The 21,189-nt window shown below is 43.0% G+C and overlaps 1 protein-coding gene across 1 annotated transcript in view; it reads left to right on the top strand.

Moving 5' to 3' along the window:
- PDE6C (phosphodiesterase 6C) overlaps nucleotides 1–21,189 on the top strand; it is a 674,049-nt gene that overhangs the window by 239,105 nt on the left and 413,755 nt on the right. Inside the window, exons 2-4 of the mRNA XM_069611351.1 lie at nucleotides 8,033–8,185; nucleotides 8,265–8,354; nucleotides 17,842–17,982. Of these exons, the coding sequence (XP_069467452.1) occupies nucleotides 8,033–8,185; nucleotides 8,265–8,354; nucleotides 17,842–17,982 (384 nt within the window). The remainder of the gene's footprint in view (nucleotides 1–8,032; nucleotides 8,186–8,264; nucleotides 8,355–17,841; nucleotides 17,983–21,189) is intronic.

Raw genomic sequence — 21,189 nt, 5'->3', positions numbered from 1 at the left:
GGAGATGACATGAACGAATTTGACGCGGCTTTGATGAAGTTGGATAAGCACTTCAACCCAAAGACCAGCACTATATTAGAGCGTTATAATTTTCGCATGCGTATGCAGGCGGCTGGAGAATCGGTGGAAGAATATGTAACAGCACTGAGACATCTTGCGTTGTCTTGCAAATTTCAAGAGAAATTTGATGAACACATACGCGATCAGTTTATGACACATTGCAGGGCAAATAAAATTCGAGAGGAGATATGGCTGCGAGATGAGCCTAATTTAGATGAGGTGTTGGACATTGCAAGAAGAGTGGAACATTCTTTAGCATGTGTGGCCAAGTTATCTAAAAATGAGATAGGAGATACAAAGGAGAACAAATCTGAAGTCTTAAGTGTGGCGGATGGGAAGCCAAAGAAAAAGTCCAGGACTCGGCAGTCAAGTCGTGGAGTTGTAGAAGAGAAAAGAGGTCAAGAGACAGTGCAGAAGACTGAGAAGAAGGAGGAAAGACTGTGTTTCCGTTGTGCTAGCAACACACATTTTGCATCATCTGTTGTGTGCCCGGGTCGCAAAGCTACATGTGCTAGGTGCAAAAGGAAGGGGCATTATGCGAACTGCTGTAAAAACTTTCAATTTGGACAGAGTAACCAAAGGAAAGTTTTATATGTAAATGAAGAAGAAGATGGAAGATCGTCTGAAGAGGAATTGTCCATTCCATTGCAGAATGTTGTCATTAACACTGTTAATGTTGCGTCTGAGAGCGAAAACATGGATGATTGTGAGCGTCCATATGCATTAGTCAGAGTAGATGGCCATGAGATATCCATGATGGCAGATTCTGGGTCTAAAATTACCTTAGTTCCTAAAAGTGTGTTTGAGAAGGACATGAAAGGAGAAGTGTCCAGTTTATCCAAACCTGATATAAATCCTGGTGGTTATAATCAAGATAAGATCGACTTATTGGGGTATGTCTGGAGCGAATTTGAGTTCAAAGGACGCAAATGTAATGGCAAGGTTTACATAACAAAAAGGGGTCAGACATTATTAGGATGGAGGGAGCAGAAAAATCTTGCCATCAGACTAGATCCCAATAAAGTTGAGCAGGTTTTCCAGGTGTCAGAACCATGTGTAGGGTCATGCAAATATGTGGAAGAGCACAGAGGTGTGTTTAATGGGAACATGGGGAAAGTGAAAGGGTTTATACACCAAATTGTACTAAAGCAAAATAGTATACCCGTAGCTGCAAAACTCAGGCCAGTACCATTGTCCTTAAGGGAAGGGGTCAAAAAGGAGTTCATGAAGTTGTTACAGTTGGGTGTAATTGAGAAGGCAGGAGGTGTTGAATGGGTGTCCCCGGTGGTAGTTGTTAAAAAGAGTTCAGGGGATCTAAGATTGTGTATAGACATGCGTGAACTCAACAAATGTGTCATGGTGGACAGACATCCGTTGCCTAACATGTGTGAAATGTTAACCATGGTTGGGCGGGGAAAATTCTTTTCAAAATTGGATATGGCTTCAGCTTATCATCAGATTGAGTTAGAGGAGGGATGTAGAAAATGTACTGCTTTCATCACTCTCGAGGGAGTTTTTCAGTTCAGGAGGATGCCGTTTGGATTAGCATCGGCCTCGTCGGTTTTTCAAAAAGTGATGGATCGATTGCTCAGATGTGTGAAGGGGGTGTTTTGTTTCCAAGATGATGTTTTAGTATGCGGGGAAACGCTGGAAGAACATGACAAGAGAGTGCTTGAGGTGTTGAAAATTTTTGAGGAGAGAGGAATTACTTTGAGGCAGGAAAAGTGTAAATTCGCTGTTTCTAAAGTTGATTATTTAGGCCATGAAGTTTCACATGAGGGAGTGAAACCAAAAGAGAGCATTGTAAATTCGATAAAGGTGATTGAAAAACCAACCAATAAAAGTGAACTGCGTTCATTTTTGGGCATGACGGAATTCTATCAAAGGTTCGTCATGAATTATGCATCAAAGGTGTTGGAAATGAGGAAGATTCTAAAAAAGGGTGTTGAATTTATATGGAACAAAAAGTGTGATATGGAATTTGCAAGGATCAAACAAGAGATTGACATGGCCCGCCCGTTAGGGTGTTTTGATACAAAAAGGTGTTCCATCATCACAGTAGATGCCAGTGAGGGTGGTCTGGGTGCAGTACTTTCACAAAAACAGGATGATGGTTCAGAAGAAGTGATAGCGCATGCATCACGTGGCTTGAAAGGTGCAGAGTTAAGGTATTCCGTACTTGAGAAGGAAGCTCTAGCATGTTATTGGGCAGTTGAGAGGTTCAAGAATTGTGTGTGGGGTATGAAATTCATTTTACGCACGGATCATAAGCCCCTAAAGATTATTTTCGAAAGTAAAGGTTTGGATAAGGTGTCACGCAGGGTAGCCGGGTGGGTTACCAGGATGCAAGCGCACACATTTTCTATGGAAGTGATTCCCGGGAAGGAGAACAGGTTAGCAGACAATCTCTCAAGGGTGAAAGTTGCAGACCAGGAAGGGTCAATTGAGGAGATGGAAATGGAAATGGTATTTGTAAACACTGAAGGAATTGTGTCCAAAGAAGAGTGGTTAGCAGAGATTGGAAGGGACGTAATTATTAGCAGGGTAATTGCTTACGTATTGACGTCCGTATGGCCCAACAAATCTGCATTGGCCAAGGAGGAAAGACCTTATTGGGAGGTTAGGGATGAATTATCTGTTATCGATGGCGTTATGTTCAGGTGGGAGAGAGCAGTTGTGCCGGCAGGGTTACGGAGAAGGATTATTGACCTAGCACATACTGGTCATGTCGGGATTACCAAAACCAAGGGGGTTTTGAGATCGGATTATTGGTGGCGGGGATTTGACAGGGAAGTTGAGAATCGACTGGCAGAATGTCAGTTTTGCATCAAGAGTGGGAAGGGGGTGGAAGCTAGAAAACAACCTCTCATTGATGTAGGTGTTCCAACCAAGGTTTGGAGTGAAATAGCAATGGACATTTTAGGTCCTGTTGAGCTAGGATATGGACGAGGAAAGTATGTGGTGCTTGTGGTTGATTTATTTTCGAGGTGGGTAGAATTCAAGGTTGTTGGTGAAATATCAGGAGAAAACATGGTGAAGGTGTTGCAGGAAATTTTTGCGAATGAAGGGTTACCTGAAAGCGTTCTCACGGATAATGGAACTCAATTTGTGGGAGGTGTATTCCCTGCATATCTAAAGAAGTGTGGAGTAGACCATAAGAGGGCAGCATTATATCATCCCGAAACTAATGGAATGGTAGAAAGGTTGAATAGATGTGTGATGGAGAGTGTACGAATGGGTGAACAGTGTGGTTTCGACAAGTTAGTAACCATTCAAAATAGAATGTGGGCTTTGCGCATGGCGCCACACTCAACCACTGGATTGTCCCCTTTTGAGTTAATGAGGGGTAGAAAACCGTTCTCTATGGCATGTCCTCCATGGTTAGGGAGGAGCAGAGATTCGGATGTGGTTATTGATCAAGTGAGACATGTTATGAAAAAGAAGAAGAGTGAATGGGTTGTGAGAGAAAACAAGAAGAGAGGAAGGAAGGAATTACATGTGGAACTAGGTGACTGGGTAAGAATAAAGAAAGGTGTGGTAAAGAGGAAGGGAGAGCCATTATACTCTGACCCAGTTAGAGTAATTGCAGTTATGAAAGGTGCAGTGCGAGTAGATGGTGGTCAGGTTTGGAACAAAAATAGAGTTGCTACTGTGAAGAGAGGTCCGAGGTGAGGTGAGCCAAAGGTGAGGAATGGGGTTATGCATGTGCATCTTTTAAAAATAAAAAGGGGAGATGTGTTGTGAAGTTGCTTATTCAGAGAGTAATGCATAATAGGCATGAATTAGAATGCTATGTTAATCTGGTTCAAGTAGCTCTGGTGATGTCATAGAACCAACCTGCGAGCTTTTATGTTGTTTCAATGTTCTATGTTTGTCAGTTGGTATCTTTGCACTGGAGCAAAAAGGTCCTCAGCTGTGGGGGGTCTTTTCATCCTTTTACTTAAATAAATAACTTATATGAAGACTTACCTGAGACTCATTCGTCTTCATAACAGTTACACAATCAAGCATTGTTGATGAATTGCACAAATTTGCCCCAATAGTGTGAAAAGGATTTTGTTTTACCCCAATATCCTTCTCAGAATGATGTCCCGGGTAAATCCCTAGAGTCACAAAGAGTGGTGGGTTTCATTTCTCTAATAGATCCACAATATTACTAAAATATATACTACGAATCCACTAAACTTGCTGCAAAGAAGATCAAGCATTTCCCACCAGGTTGAATTGCGTACCCAAATGGGTAAGGACAAAGAACATACCGATCAACATCATGACACATTTAGAAGTGGCCCTAAGTGCCAAAATATAATATGTGTTTGTTTGGTTAACAAATGCCATATATTTAATGTTGGAAATAATAGGTACGCGTTCCCATATTTATGCGAAATGCATATTCAGAAATGGCTAGAAATACTAAGTATACATTCTCATAGCATGCGACACCGCATCTCAGTCCGTCACTAAAGAGCATGCATTAAAACATCAGCCAGATTAGTATCCTAGGTCCATGGGTTCTCACATATCTAAGCCTAACAATGTGGACATATAAAACTGTCTCCTCTCTCGCCCAGTCTGCGCGCATTCAGCACCCGCTTACCTCGTATCTCTTCACAAAGACGTTTCTCGCGTTGGCTCTGCACAGTAATGAGCTGGCGCGTTGTTCACCAGTGTTTTCATAGGGTTGCCATGGTAGCAGTGGTTGTCCCTTTTCCCTTTCTGCTCTTGTTCGGTGGACGCCATATTGGAATGGTGAGAGATTTGTATGCATGCATTGTAATCCCAACTCAATCCACCAAATGCATAAATATATATGTATAATTAACCCAAATCCTTTCTCAACAATAACACGTTACTCATAGTCTATGTGACAAAATATTCTACCATTGTTCATGACGAAGATCACATGATTATTATAATAGCGTGTTAGCGAATTAGTACTCTTTGATATTCTTGATCATTTAACTCCTTGGCTGCCTCAGTACCGGGTTCTGTGAATTACTGGGTCATTCCAACCTTGGTATACTCTTCAGAAGCATGCATGCACTACAGTAATGTTTGACTTCTGAACATTTGGAGACAGAGGTGAAAGTTGAGCCCAGGGACCCATTATATGAAGGCAACTCACTTAATCCTTGAGAACCATGACTTCCTTTTTTCACTTGGAAACCAAAGGGTCGTAGGGGCAATAGGAAGGGAATCAAACAAGTATAGCTCTGCATATGTCTATGATTCTTGGTTGTAGTTGTCAAAATGTTGTGGAAGAAGCTTATGTGACTGGTTTTTAAGTGTCACCCAAATTAAAACATCTCTGCTTAGATTTGACAGATGTGTGTTCTCAACAGGCCAGTGCCTCGGATAGCCTGACAAGGCTGGAGCACAGTCAATCCCATGTCTGGGCTCTAACTCTACTCTAGCCTCCCAGTATCATACAGGCAAGTGTATAGGAAATCTGGTAGATTCCCTCCAGGTGAGACTTTCTGTATAATCTAGCTATATTGTGATACCAGGATTTGGAATAGAGAAGTAGTGTATGGGTCAATGGACCTATGTTGTTACATTTAGTGAAAGTAGATTTGCAACGCACTTTACACCAGTCTGCCTTTCTACATAACCCACAAAGTGCAATGTATCTCAAAATAGTACATTTTGCATGCAAAGTAGGTATTGAGAACACCCACCTCACAGCCTGACTCATATGGATGGAATGTTGTATTAGGTAATCCTCAGATCGAATGCGGACCCGGCAAAGTTTGAAAATTAAACAACTTGTATTGGCAGATGACTTGGTTCAGTATCACGTGTTTCAGGCAGGAAGTCAGTGGCCAAATCAGTCTCATGATAGGGGGGGGACTTGTGTATTGATACCTCAGAACGTTTTATCTTGGCCACAAAGTTAAGAAACCTTCTACTTCCTTGAAAATAGATGGATTAAAAAAACAATCTTGCTTGCCCAACAGCAAAACTTGGAGCCCATTCAGGATCCTTACAGTGAAGGCATACTAGGGGCATGGCTCCCTTGTGGGCTGAGGGGAAAGGTGTTTCATCATCTAACATTTTCAGATTAGCCACATTGTCATCTTCTGATACGTTTGCTTCCCAATGAGCAGTTGGGTATAGGTCCTTTGACTGATCTTGCTTCTGATTTGCTCATGGCAGTTCCTTCAGTTTATGACTTTAATGTACCATCTTTAATAAATTAGATGTATGCAGAAACCCTTTTTTGATTGTCCATCATTGATGTCAACATTTGCCGTCCTTACCACATCCTCAGTGGTAAGGTCTGGATGAGCAAGAGGGACGATGAGGTAATGTCATTATTACCTACAAGTCATCATCATTACTATACATTTTACTTTTCCTTGCCCCACACCTCCTGCCTCCCCCTATGCCTTGGGGTTGCTTTTTCACTTATCTCCCCTGGTTCTGGGACGTTTACGTAGCTTTTCATCGACCATTCAGGATGGTGGAGTAGATGGAAATGGTATTTTAAGCCCCGCCTACAGGGGAAGAAGCCTGTTTTTCAATGGGTTTTATGGACGGTTTTGAATGATGGCAAGGTGATGTCTTGGAAAGGGCGCTCCCCTAACTGGTAAGGACTGGGAGGAGGAAGAGTAGGACTCAGAATGATGAAGATTGTGTGTAAGTAAACAAGGAATTACTAACGTTCGAGAGAAAAGTGAGGACGAACATGTAAACAAGCCAAGAAGGAGGTATTGTTTCATCAGAGCAAAAGCAATGTTACTACTATTCCTAGCATTAGTTGTATAATCTGCGAACATCGAATTAAATGCCATCCATTCCAGTATTATGCATATATGTTTTAGGTTATGTTATGTTATAGGATATGTTATGTTATATATTATAGGTTATATGCAATATTTTGTTATATTGCTGGGATTAATACCATGCACTGCTACCATGTAAATGATCTCCATGCGCTCTGGCAGATCTGAAAGATATGGGGAAGGGCTAGGTTAGTGGGGAGAGGAAAATGCAAGCTAGCTTTGCTGCTGTGTTAATACATGCAGTTCTCAAGTATCCGTGTACTGTGTGTGGGATTGTTTCTAGGTGGCCTGTGTCACGGGCACTGGGATAATTGCGTCTATTTGGGAGCCTCGTGTGTCCATGGTGCTAGGGTGCATTGGCTAGGGCAGTGGAATGCAGAAGGTTGTATAGTCTGTTGTTTGATGTCTCTACGGGGGTATTTTTAATTTCTGTGTGTGAGTGGCATAGTTGGTCTGTATATAGCATTCTTGGGGGTAAAGAAGAGACCATGGGAAAACAATTAATTTATGATGCTAAAGAGCAAAGCACAGTGTAGAAACAACCAAATTAAGTCAAGCAACTCAATCGGAGCAAACAACCCACTCAGCACAAACAGCAAAAAACAGTGGGGCAGCAATGAAATTAGGGCTAACATTTCTATCAGGGCAAACGATCCACGCAGTGGGCAACATTAAAGCAGGGGGAATAGCTCATATATTATATATATTCTCTCCAGAAATCTCCCTCTTTAAAAGAAAATCATTGCCACACCAAGGTATGGAACAGGGCCCCCTCAACCTCATCTCCGATCTCTACCTCTAACTCATAATGGTCACATCTGATGTTCATTCCATCATACTGAGCAATCCCTCCAAAATGTCTAAGGCACAACAGCTCCAAGTTGATTCCACCCTCCCTGACAATTCACTAATCAACCTACATAATCTTCCATCCACATCCAAGGCAACCCTCTTAATCTCATATTCCTTCCTTCACCCTGGTCTCATCTGTATATTAAAACCACACTATTGGCATCCACCCCCTTCATAATGGTCTACTAATGAAAACCCTCTGACTGTGGAAGCAAGGTATCTTCTCTTGATAGTTACGAAGGAATTGATCTGCTGTAAGATATATCGGTAGACGAATGTATGAATACTGTGTATAAATATTTTACAAAGACTCCCAAATGTTTCTTTTGTTTCAGAATACCCATTTTTCTGACTTTGCAGACAAACAAAGTGGTTATAAAACAAATAGTTTGTTGGCAACTCCAATAATGCATGGGAAGGAAGTGCTGGCAGTCATGATGGCAGTCAATAAGTTGAACGCCCCCTCATTCACGCAGCAGGATGAAGAGGTAACTCCCTAAAAACAATCACTGTTCAGTTCTTCTCTGTCTTCTTTCCTTTCTCACATTATCTGTTTTATGTTTGCAGGTGTTTATCAAGTACCTCAGTTTTGTGTCCATTGTGCTTAAACAATATCACATGACCTATCTTCACAATGTGGAATCACGGCGGAGTCAGGTAAACACCATTTAAATGGCAGATTTAATAAGGCAAACTGCAGGGCAATTTTCCAATAACATTTCTCAACAGTAATATCAGATATGTTTGAAAATAATATGTGTTTTCCTAGGAAATTTGGTTTCAATTTTCAACTCTCAAGTAGCATACGGGGTGTACAGAAAGCAATTTGAGAATGTGTCGCCTACATGGATATGGGAGGGGTCAGTAATGCGAGGCGAACAACTGCTTGTAGATTTTTGCCATTTTATTAAAGAAATTATATAAAGAAAAAATCTTGCGTGCTGTACTCTACAGAGGAATGCTCTACCTAGTCTAAAGACGAAGGGAATTTCCACTAGCATGGGAGAACTGGCCTTCACACTAAACACCAACTATACAAAGGAAATTATATAGTAACACAATATAATAACAATAGTAGCACAATGTCTGAATGGCTTTCTCCTGTACTGGGTAAAGTCCCTTCCCCAGGATTCAAAGTTAACTCCAAAATGTTCAACAAAAGAAAATAAAGGTTTTGAACCAGCTCTTGAAAGTTCAAAGTCAATGAAAAAGTTCATCAAACAAATATCCACTGGTAACAACTCTTTGTTCCTGGATGAAAAAATCCCTTTCCAACTTCCAGAAAAAGAAATAGCACCAATGGTAATCCTGGTTATAATAGAGTGTCACTTCCTTCAGATAAATGGTCACAGTTCAAACGAAGGTGTAATAGTACCCAATGTAAATAATACACAATTCTTTAGGACTTCTTCAGTTACAACTTTACATTTGGTATATTTGTCAGAATGCTTTCTCTGGGCTGCTGCTTCTATTTTCAACAACAGCACGTCTACTGTTGGTACTAAGTCACCTTTGTCCCTCAGTACGTTACTGCTTCAAACCACTTCAATGTGACATTGGCTGACAATGTACCACCACAGTTCAAATATTGCTACTCATGCGCAGTTCTTTTTTATTGTTAGTCAGGCTTTGACAAGACACTGCAATCTCTTTAGGTAGGCAAGCACTCTTCCTTTTAATGACTTTCTCAAAAAGGGGCAGCCTATTTGCCTCTTCCGTCTGTCCGACTCCCACAAGAGCAACTTGCTTCTGCCGATAAGACTCCCTTCTTTCTAGCCTCAGCAGTGTTTAGCACCACATGTTGTATTTTACTTCTGAATATACTTCACAAGCAATTAGGTCCCCTTCCCTAGCTTTACTCGCACCTTTCTGACAGTTATAAGCCCAGGTAATTACCCAGAAGCTTTGGTGCAACACTCTCAGCTTTAGATAACAATGGTATTCTTGTTTCTTAGGCCACTTAATTGTTAAGAACTTCACAGTGTAGTTGGAAGTCTCGTTAACTCTTGGCAAGACTGGTTTCACTATGAAAAAGGGGGTGCCTCTTGGCTTGGGTAATGCGTGTTCTTCTCTTCAACACGTTAGGCTCTTTACTTCTTTGAAATGGAAAGAATTTCACTTCTGGATACAGTACAGAGTTCAGTCTTTCTGGTGGAAACACAATTAGGCACACACAACCTCTCTTACAGTGTATTTCAAGGTTTCAAGTTGAATAAAGAATTGTATTCCCGTGTAATGGCAAAGGCTGAAGTTCTGTCTTCCTTTGAGAATTACAATTAGGCACACGCAACCTCCTTTTAATGTCGTTTCCACTCTTTGTAACTTATATAGATAATGAATAGGTATTCGGTAATGGTTTAAGGAGCGTTCACTCTTGTTAATTCGGGACACGCGTCCACTCCGTTAGTCATGAACAGTCTTTAAATAGTTCAACAATGGTTTTCAATGATTTTAGCATCTCACACGAGTGTTGATATTCAAAGTTATACGCGAGTGCTACAATTCCATTGTTAATACGACTTCAGATATAATCAAAAGCTTTCACTCGCATTAAGCATTACGTGAATCACTTAAGAGCTGGCTACAGTTACCAGCAAGGCACGTGCATTGTATTTCAATGCTGTGCTTCACTCACCGGCTTCATAGACACTGGTTTTGAGGATTGCACTGCTTTCCCGATTTCCTCTACCACTTCTATTGCTTCTGGCTCGCTGGGGATCCACACACTTCTCCAGCATGGGTGTCTTTGGTCCGCCACTTGATTTGGGAGTTCCTTTTCCTCCTGAGACCCTCGGCTTGCCTTCTGCTTCTGGCCTTAGTCTCCTGAACTTCCACAGCTGTGCAATCACAGCAATCAGGCTCACATGTGGAAAACGTAGTCTCCCACGCGTCTTCTGTTGCGCTGGTTCCAGTGCACTTAAGATTTTGGGAGAACAGGACTCTCCCAGAACTTGCAGGTGAAATCTGCTGTCTCCACGTTCCAGCATCCCTTCTTTTCTTCCTCTTTCTTGTGATTTTCCACCCTTGTGCTTCTCCTCTACTGCTACAGCCAGCCCTCGAGCTCTCGTTCCAGCTCCTTCTGCTCCTCCCTTCCCGATGGGGCCTTTTATGCCTTAATTGCCTGACTTCTGCAATGGCTACTAGGCTTAATTGCCTGACTACTCCATCTACATTCCTCTTCAGCCCTCTTCCTTGTCACAGTACCTCTAGGATTCTGGGACTTGTAGTTTCTTCCAATAAAGTTAGGTTTTTCAACTTCTGAATTATTTGTATGTACAGTTGTATGGGTAGATTTATTCCCTTAAGGCTTTTACCAGTGGGTATATGAGAATTAGTTATCAAAGAGGAAGCTGGTTTAGTGAAGATAGCATCCTTCCATTGTACCCTTGCGATTGAGGAAGGTATTTTGTTTGGGATACCCAAAAGGATCTTTCTTTCAGTATAGTTTGTTCCGATTTGATAACCTTGGCATTCCCAACTTTAGATCTAATATGAGGTTGAGAGACATTTAAATGAAAATTTGCCATAACCTCTTTAGGTACAGTGGTAAGAATCTTCCTGTCAGAGGAAGAATAACGTGCCTCATCCCACGGAATCTCATCACTACCTTGGGCCCTGTCTCCACCCAGGGATCCTCCCGCAGTACACCACCCGCAGGGTTGGCATCAGGAAGCGTATGCCTTCCCCTGGCCACCTGGGAGGAGACTTTAGCCACGGTTTCAGTGAAGGATCCATAGGATTCTTCACATAGGGCAGTGGAATTGAGCTTTCTTATTAACCCTAATTACCCCCATGCAACTGTTAAAAGATATCGATGAAAAGGGATGTATGTGTTGTTTCCTGCATCTCCATATTCACTTTGCGGGTTTAAGTACAGCTGCAGGTTGTCCGCATGATTCAGGAACTTGTGGAAATGCAGGAATACTGTAGCCAGATCTGCACAGCGCACATTCAAGGCTATTGTGCAAATAGCAGACCTTGTATGATTGTGGTATGTGGATGGGATTCTCAACACCACCCCATGCCTGATGCTGTCCACTGCAGTAGCCACTTGTAAGACTGCAATATGCCTCAGCAATAGTCATTTCAAGGGTTCAAGCATGTGGGATGGCGGGCGAGGGTAAATGGGGAGACTCCTTTGGCATTCAGTGAAGTCTTGAAAGGCTCCTTTCTAGGGTTTACCATATGCCTGTGCAGTGCTTCCCATGACTAGTCTGATTGCTAGCTGTGGCAATGCTCTGTCTATCCCCAGAGGAGTCTCCCCTGTGAGTGCAATGTTGCTGAATGTTTTCAAGTAGAGGTCATACTCGAGTGTATATGTAGGTGTGTATGTGTGTGCGTGCATGCTAGTGCTATGCATCTTGGTTGTGTGTATTTGCATGCGTGAGTGTGTGTTATGTATCTATCCATTCGTGTTCTTGGGCTGGGTTTTATACAGAGTGAACCAAGCTGCGACGCAAGAAGGAGCTGTACAACGGGAGGATTCAGTGACAGTGTAGAATAATATGGATGCCATTAGACATGTAGACTATTAAGGGTGCCTTTGGAAGGTCATAGAGAGAGGGCATACAGATGGTTACAGGTGTGTGTTTTATAAGCTTATCTTTGTGCTCCTGTCTCCTTCATTACAGTGCCAATTCACATTTTGTTTGTGCATTGTTTTTATTTTTTTATTTTAAGAACTGCTGTGCCAATAATTATTTCAGATTTCAGAAGATATCTTGTTTGACTTTGGTATCAAAGTAGTGGTGTGACAGGAGGGTCACAGGTCATTAGTTGGCTGGGTTGTTGGGTTCGCTGAGAGCTGTTTTACAGCAAAAGGGAAAGGTTCCAGTGGCGAATGAGAGCTTGAAGAGAGCAGAGCGGTATAAACAGGTAAGGGTGCTAGATCTTATTCTGGCACAGTACCTGAGCACCAGCACTTCTGGCAGTGTTGCTTGTCCTGCTTGTTCTTTTGACTGCAGAGTTGACTCTGCCCTTGCAATCAGCTACTTCTGAAGCAAGGCAGAATGTCTGTATTGAGAACGGCAATTATATGTTCCCTGCAGTGTAGTGATGGGTGTCTGCCTACTCTGCCACATATGGATAGTTGCTTCAGCGCCCCTTCATAAGTGTTTGTTTTGCATAGCTGTTTAGCCCTATTGATGTAACATGTAGCATTTGGTCCGATGTTTTTTTTTTAATTTCGTTAGGTTTGTTTGCTGTGGTCACTGTAGTATCCTAGCAAAACATCTGTTATGTGTGATGGGTCACTATGTGAGTGAGCAGTGGAGCTTGGAGTGTTGGAGCGAGGCTTGGAATGGGGTGAGTGTAAGGGTTCCAGAGAAGGATGGTTGGGGGGCTGGCAGAGAGAGAGCCAAGGAAAGCAGAAGCACATCCTGGCTCTGGTGTGGTTCCTGAGTTTCCTGCTTGTGTCCTAGACACACCAAGATACATCAGTCACCGGAATAGGAGCCCCTAAATGACACTGACACCAGAAAAAGTAATGCCCACCAACCTTCCGGAAGGCAAAAATAACTAGCGGCAACTTGCTTTGAGAAACCCATGCGTTTTTCCTAATTGCACATGAGTGTGTATTTTAAGCAAATGGCCTTCGGAACTTAGTATTAAACTTTCTTCAGTTCTCCTAAGATCTTTTTAAATGCACCATTTTGTTTATTATTTTCACACACTTATCAGATCGTTATAGGTTTACCATCTTGTGAAATAGTTGTAAGATATATAACCAAATAAAATCACAACTCTTCTGCCCTTCTGGCCACATTGCGCCGGCAAGGCAGCTAAATCAAAAGGTGGGCCAAGGCACGTACCTTTTTTTTTCTTTTTTACAATTTGAGCACTGCATATTTCCAATTCCAAAGTTTCTTTTAACCTACTAGTGCATTCTGGGAGTTATAATCTTAGTTTACTTCAATTTAATGCAACGTATTTACGCACCAGAATCCAGTGAGTCTTGAAAGGGGGGATCAGGACTCAAAAAGTGTACTCCTAGTGACATGAGGTTACAGTCCAGTCAAAATAACTGAGCGGGCCAGTGAGTGGGATTAACATCAATCATGCTGTTCAGTACACCCCTTATGAACACTAATCTGAGCAAAAAGGACTAGGAAAAGGTGTTGGATGTGAGACATTAAAGCAGCACTATATACATTACAGGGATTTTAAGCTCCATGGGTGCCCCTAATGCAGAGCTATTGGTCCCAATTCGCATTGGGAAATACGGGTAAGTATTCTGGCCAACTGGCATTTGAGAACCCAAACAGTTGAACTACTTTCAGGATAATTGTTGCTTTGGTTGATGTTTTTAGTTTAGTTTGAAAGGCCACAATGTGTGTAAAGGTAGAGAATTTGTAGGGCCAACTTACAAGTTTGGCAGTGCGGTAACAAAGTGGTGGTAATTCCGTTACTGCCCCTTTTTTGGTGGTAATGAAATTTTGCAGTTTTTACCATAACACCAAATTCCGAGTTTGACCTTAATTTTGAGGATTTAACTATAGCATCATGTAGGAGGTAGATACACCACTTTAAGGTAAAACAATGGCGGAATTACAGCCACAGAATTACCCCTCATGGCAATGCCTCCAAAATCCCAAAGGATCCCTAAGGACTCCAACAATGGGGATTAACAATGCCCTGCCACTACTTGTAATGCTGTGGTAAACCCCTGGGACCAAGTGGCAGTAACGGTAAATACATGTGGGGAGAATCTGGCAGATTTACAGCTGAGCTACCAACAAACTTGTAATGATGCAAATTTGTCTTGCTGTTTGTATTTGTATTTGTTTATTTGTAACGCGCACCATCAGGCTCAAGGGCATCCGGGCACAATTTAGGTTAATATACATACAGGTAGTCTACATACATGGTTATATACATACTATACATACATGATTATATACAAGTGAATGTGCAAACATGACTATACACAAACTAACAGTAGAAGTTAGCAGATAGACCTAGAGGCAGAGGTGCCTTAGTTCTGATCAAGAAGCCAGAGTTTGGTTTTTAGCTTTAGTTTCCTTCCTGCTGAGGATTCCTCCAAAAAGAATGTCCTTAATTCTGATTTAACTGCTTCGGGCATTTCTTACAGCACACCAGCTGCCGCCCTCCCTGTACGTAAAGGAGCATATTGGAATTCAGTAGTAAGCATGCATATTAGTACAGACCCTTATTGTGCTTACTGGGGATTATAGAACCTGGCACTTCCTTTCTAACGGGATGAATAGAATTTGAAACTGCTTTGACACCTTGCCATTGGTATCAGAGCCTGGACCAGCGATTTTGGTGGCAATACCTATGAGTGGTGTGAGTACCTGGGATTTTGAAATGTCTGTCATGTAATAGCAACACCTAGCCTTGGTTTTCAAGCACCAGACCAAAGCATGTCAATACCCGGCGCATTGTTGTACTCCCCGGGTATCGGATGCTAATAGCTGGCAAATGTTGTCAGTACCTGACAAGTCTATACATCAGTCAAAAATATTGGCTTTGTTAATGCATGTTTCTCATTGTGGTACTTTTAGACCTGGAGTCCCAAACCAGATACCATTGGAAAACCTAAGGCCATTAAAATGTAATGTGAATGCCAGATGCACCAGCCTAGATGTTCCTGCACGTTGGCACCAGAATATTCTACCGCTGCTAATTGGGGCCTGATTTGATAGTTGACAGTTGAGGTGTACCATTTTTAATTTACTGTGCCTGTTTCCACCATGCAAACTGGGTGCAAACCGTATGTTGTGCACGCTTTGCACACACATTAAAATATAACATGAGGTCAATATATAACAGGCCCCGGTCAGGAATATCATTTAAAAAAGGTCAATTGATTTCAGAAAAATGAGCAACAGTTTTTCTGAGGATATTAAATCAACTGTGGCATGTCATGTTTGCAGCAAACCGCCCCATAAAAACCACTGGACCCTTCAGCCTTTAGCGATTTTGCAACAAACATGATACATTTTGAATTTTTAAGGGTGCTATAGGCAGAAAATGACTCATTTTATCCGCATTGCATGCCTTAGAAACTAGTCGGGTGGATAAAGCAATGTCAGTCAATCAATATCTGATGTCTGCAGCATTGAACAGAATCAAGATTTAGATAATGAAACTCCCAAACACACATTACCCCGGCTCTTGCCCAGCTCCACTGGCTCCTCCAGACTCCAAATCCCAAACACACATTACCCCGGCTCTTGCCCAGCTCCACTGGCTCCTCCAGACTCCAACTCCCAAACACACATTACCCCGGCTCTTGCCCAGCTCCACTGGCTCCTCCATACTCCAACTCCCAAACACACATTACCCCGGCTCTTGCCCAGCTCCAGTGGCTCCTCCATACTCCAACTCCCAAACACACATTACCCCGGCTCTTGTCCAGCTCCACTGGCTCCTCCAGACTCCAACTCCCAAACACACATTACCCCGGCTCTTTTCCAGCTCCACTGGCTCCTCCATACTCCAACTCCCAAACACACATTACCCAGGCTCATGTCCAGCTCCACTGGCTCCGCAATACTCCAACTCCCAAACACACATTACCCCGGCTCTTGCCCAGCTCCACTGGCTCCTCCATACTCCAACTCCCAAACACACATTACCCAGGCTCTTTCCCAGCTCCACTGGCTCCTCCATACTCCAACTCCCAAACACACATTACCCCGGCTCATGTCCAGCCCCACTGGCTCCGCCATACTCCAACTCCCAAACACACATTACCCCGGCTCTTGCCCAGCTCCACTGGCTCCTCCATACTCCAACTCCCAAACACACATTACCCAGGCTCTTGCCCAGCTCCACTGGCTCCTCCATACTCCAACTCCCAAACACACATTACCCCGGCTCTTGCCCAGCTCCACTGGCTCCTCCATACTCCAGAGAAATGCCTTCAAAGGACTCAGCATTGTATTCAGAGCCATTCACCTCAAAACCCTATCTTACCTTCATGACAAACTCAAACCCATCACCCGCACAAACACTAGACAAGCCAGCCAACACTTTCTACACATTCCACTCTGCAAACTCACATAAACACAATGAAAAAGCATTTACCCCCCACCCCACGCCCCGAGCATAGGACACCCGACCTCTTCACATATGCACTTCATCCTCCTTCACCACTTTCATAAAGAGCCTCAAAACATACCTGCTTCCCCATACTTCCCCCTGCCCTTCTCCACTCTTATCACTTGTTTAGCATAATCTTCCTATCCTTTCCCGAAAACATTTTGTAACTCCTTCTTTCAACTCCCATCTTTTCAAACTTTGACACATGTTCTCAGGATAGCTCAGGGGCAACGCGTCTGCCTTCGAAACAAGACAAGGCGGAGCAACACAGGTTTGATAACGGGTCTGTGCTTAGAAACCTCTGGGTATTAAGAGTGTTATAAATAACCAATTATAATTATGTAAGGACCTCCGAGACCCTGTAGGTAAGGCCTGAGCTAAACAAATTAAAATGAAAAAATAATGACGTTTTTCTAATTTTAGAGCACATGAGAATATAAACAAATTAGTTCTATAAATTTATCATCCATTTCTGCTTGTTTTGATGAAGCATAATTGGCACAAAATGTACAGCCACGATATCTTTATATTTTTTTTTTTACTGGTATCAGTGGCACCATTTCCTGAAAGGACCAGCATTTGGTGGGATGCTAGCAGCCATCTGTATGATGTGATATGATATGATATGGCATTTATAACCCGCCTATACAAAAGTGTTTCACAGTGTAGATATGCTCATGCCTGCGGAATACTTGCTGCACACTGATTCATTCACGACAGCCACTGTATGGGTTCTAAGGCATGCTGCTAAGACCTAAACTGAGGAATAATCGGATTTCAACAAACTGGGGTTTCCTTAATCAGGACAATAATTAATTGAAATATGGTTTGCAGGAGGATTTGCAGGCCTCAGCAGGACACTTCTTTCATACGTTTCTTTTTCTATGTTGTGTGTTTTGTTTGTCCTGTTTATTGAGTTTTTCAAATGCAGAATGCATTGATTAAAATGGTAAAAGTGGACATGTCTATTTTATTTACATGTTCCAAACAACTTCAACTGCAATCTTGGTCATTTTAAGAAAGCAATATATGCTTGTGTTTTTCATTTTTGACACATGCTTCTTTTTCTCTTTTAAAGATCCTCCTGTGGTCTGCAAACAAAGTGTTTGAGGAGCTCACTGACATTGAGCGGCAGTTCCACAAAGCGTTATACACTGTTCGAGTGTATTTAAACTGTGAAAGATACTCTGTTGGTCTCCTGGACATGACGAAAGAAAAGGTATGGTTCACGGAATCAATTATTTTTCAACCTAGCATTATATTTTCCAAAGCCATTGTGCACATTGTAGTTGACTGTTTCCAAAGGGTGTCTACTAGATCCAGTTGCAAAATGCAGGTTCTTTGGACACTGGACATGTTCATAAAGCTCAATGCCAAAGGAATAGTGACACATGTGCCCTTCAGTACCAGTCTCCTGATCTTCAGGACCTGGTCTACAGTGGCACAGAGCAGGTTCAGATGTCACAGGTTCCATTTTGACAGCTGCTGGTGAAGCCAAGTCACTTCAGTGCAGAGGCTGTAATTAAAACATGCACCTATGTTAAAAAGAAAGAAATTATGAGGAATCGTGGAGGCAGTTTAATCTGTAAACAGAAGCATTGCCAGATTTTGGGATGCAGTGGCTGCTAATTCACATAATTATAAAAGCACACTCTGAATTAAATCATACACATGTCAAGCCTGGAAGGGATTTGTGTATTCTAGTCAGACAGCCTGTCTCTGCCAGCCAGCAGGACAGGAGACTCAAATACTATGCCTCTGTTTTGGTCCTTTGTGATGTTGGGTAACTCCCCTCCTTACCTGTCAGCATGAAGTGTTCTGGGAAACAAGAATCAAAGGGCACAAACTAAAGAAAACGACTAGCCAGACACCATTGTGTTTCATACCAAAGGGTCTCTGATGCTAAAGGTCTGAAAAGGGGAAAGGAGTAGTGTAGGCAGAGGGTGACCAGCAAGATTCGAGGAGGTTTCTACCATCTTGTTTCTCTCTGTACCTCTCCTTCCTTCCTGTCTACTCCACTTACTTTAGCACAGAGCACTTTGGATTATGATGCAAGAAGCCAAAGACCACTTGTTACAAGGATAGGCATTGGACCCCTTAAAGCAAGCTTGCCTTTGTCCAATCACCTGTGGATTTTGCCTAAAAAAGAGGGGGCCTCACAACCCTTCATTGTTTTACTTCGGGCCATCCACGCCTCAAGGAAGAATTCATTTGGGCCTATTTTGGGAGAGTTAACCTTTCGAGAGTGCTCCATCAGGGAGGTGAAGATTGAGTGTTCAAAGGCAGAGACAAGCTTGGCTCCCTAAACCCTCCCAAGGCACATTGGCAGTGACCTTCTGCTGGAGCAAGACCTGCCCCTCTGCCAGCTACACCAGTACCCTAGACCCCACTGGAGGTGAAGGACCCCTGCTAATGTGGGTCAGCCTCCCCCATGCTGGGAACATGAGAACAATGATGTATCTTGTCTCTGTGCCCCTTGGAATGGGACTCACAACATCCTGAGAGCCAGAACAGCAAGGATCCATGTTTTTCACCATCAAACGTAACAGCGCCAAAATGCTTCTGGGCTGTTTTTGCATGATATACAAATGAAACGTCTTTAACACAGCTTTTGGCACTCCCTCGACTTTCAAACAACTGCTGCTTGCACCTTTGAACCAGCTCGATGCAGGATCCTATCAAGCCAAGCCCATCACCTGTTCAGCTCAAACCAAGCGCTCATTACGGGACCCCGCCTCAAACCAATGGAAAAATCACTCATGCATTGACCCTAACTAGTGGTTATCAGCGACTCAAACTGGCCCGATATCGAATCGCCACATGGTTGGAACGTTCATCGGTCCATCAGGATCAAAGCTTCGAACCATCAACGAATCACTGCAACATCACTCATTGATACTAACCAGCAGTTGCCACCACACGTCTCAAACCAACCTGATCCACATACTGAACCTGGTTAGCCCTCTGAACTGCAACTCTTGCCACAATCGAACCGCTCTGACTCATCGCTCGCACACCGCTTAGACCAACACGACATGCTGCACCCATTCCTGTTTTGATCCACTTGAACATCAATAATAAACCTGGTGTGACACACTCAAACCACTGAGAACAGAGTAAGATCCTGTTGGAAGGCCCCAGCCCCCCAGGTCCACTTGTTGAGATCCTAGAGACTGGTGCCAAGACACGTATTTCACCTTTTTCGTTTTACAAAGAAGCATATCCTTTTTGAACATAGTGGTGCTTTATTGTCTTTTTCCTTTGTGCTAAATATCTAGAGTGCTTGCATCTTTTACATTTTGCATTTCTCTGTCTTTTCTTGCAGGGGTGGGTGTTTATATAATGTTTAAAACAGTTGGACATCAGTGTGTTTAATTAAAGTAAATATATTTTGATAGAACCTTGACTGGATGTTCCTTTATTTTGGGACTGTGGTACTTTGCTGTTTAAGTTGCTAATGGAACACCCCTTATGAGAATATAGCCATTTCTCAGCCCACATTACCACAAACAGTGAAGGAGGTATATCTCTAAGCTGTGCCTGTTTTACCTTCGTGATTGGGATCACTGTTCCTTTGTAGAAGTGTGAGAGCTGAGTAGGCAGTTAACCACCACTCATCCTTCTTCTTTAGAGCACTTGTCATTTCGTCATACCCTGTAATTTGCAGTCCAATTGAAACATAAGAGCTGCATTGCAAAATCCTTGTTCTACTTATCCCTGTGGCTCTTTCTGTTTTCCAGCAGGGAGGCCGCTGACGGAACCTAGTGGCCAGTGCTACATCTGGTTTTGGCATTGGTCCAGATGTGGAAGTATTGACTTTTTTGCATTAACTCGCAAAGAATGTACATTCCTAATAGAGAACTTCCCAACGGGGAGCCTGCTTAGGTCACTAAGACAATGGGAGGGGTGTCCTGGTATTCTCCTTTGACATGGTGCAAACCTGCGTTTCGCAAGTTTAAATTCACCAGGGCTGACTTAAATCATTTCAAAGGGAGATACATTGGGCCTCATCCTAAGTCCGGCGGTAGCCGTGCCGGTAAAACCGGCAGGCTTTCGCCGGACTTGTAAATTTTTCCCGCACCTGACTTCCTGGAAACACCAGGGCATTACAGCCCCGGTGGTCCGTGAAGTCACGTGCCAGCAAATGCAAATCCCCATTCCCAGTTGAGTCCTGTAGGACTCAATGGGGCACCCAATGAGAATGGGGAGCATGGAAGCACAGGCACTGTGTGCAACAGTGCCAGTGCTTCTGTGTAAGTCTTCGGGCGGGTGCTGTTCTGCCCGCCAAGTCTGAACCTGGTGGCTGTGACGGCACCCGCCCGCAGACTCGTGCGCCGGTCCGGTAACAACAGTGCCGGTTGGCTTACCGGCACCGTTTTTACCAGACCGGCACACTTATAATGAGGCCCATTGAGTACCATTATTT

Source organism: Ambystoma mexicanum, chromosome 8 (assembly GCF_040938575.1).
Source record: "Ambystoma mexicanum isolate Mex_15411 chromosome 8, UKY_AmexF1_1, whole genome shotgun sequence".
NCBI lineage: Eukaryota > Metazoa > Chordata > Amphibia > Caudata > Ambystomatidae > Ambystoma > Ambystoma mexicanum.
This window is presented reverse-complemented; position numbering and strand designations above follow the sequence as displayed.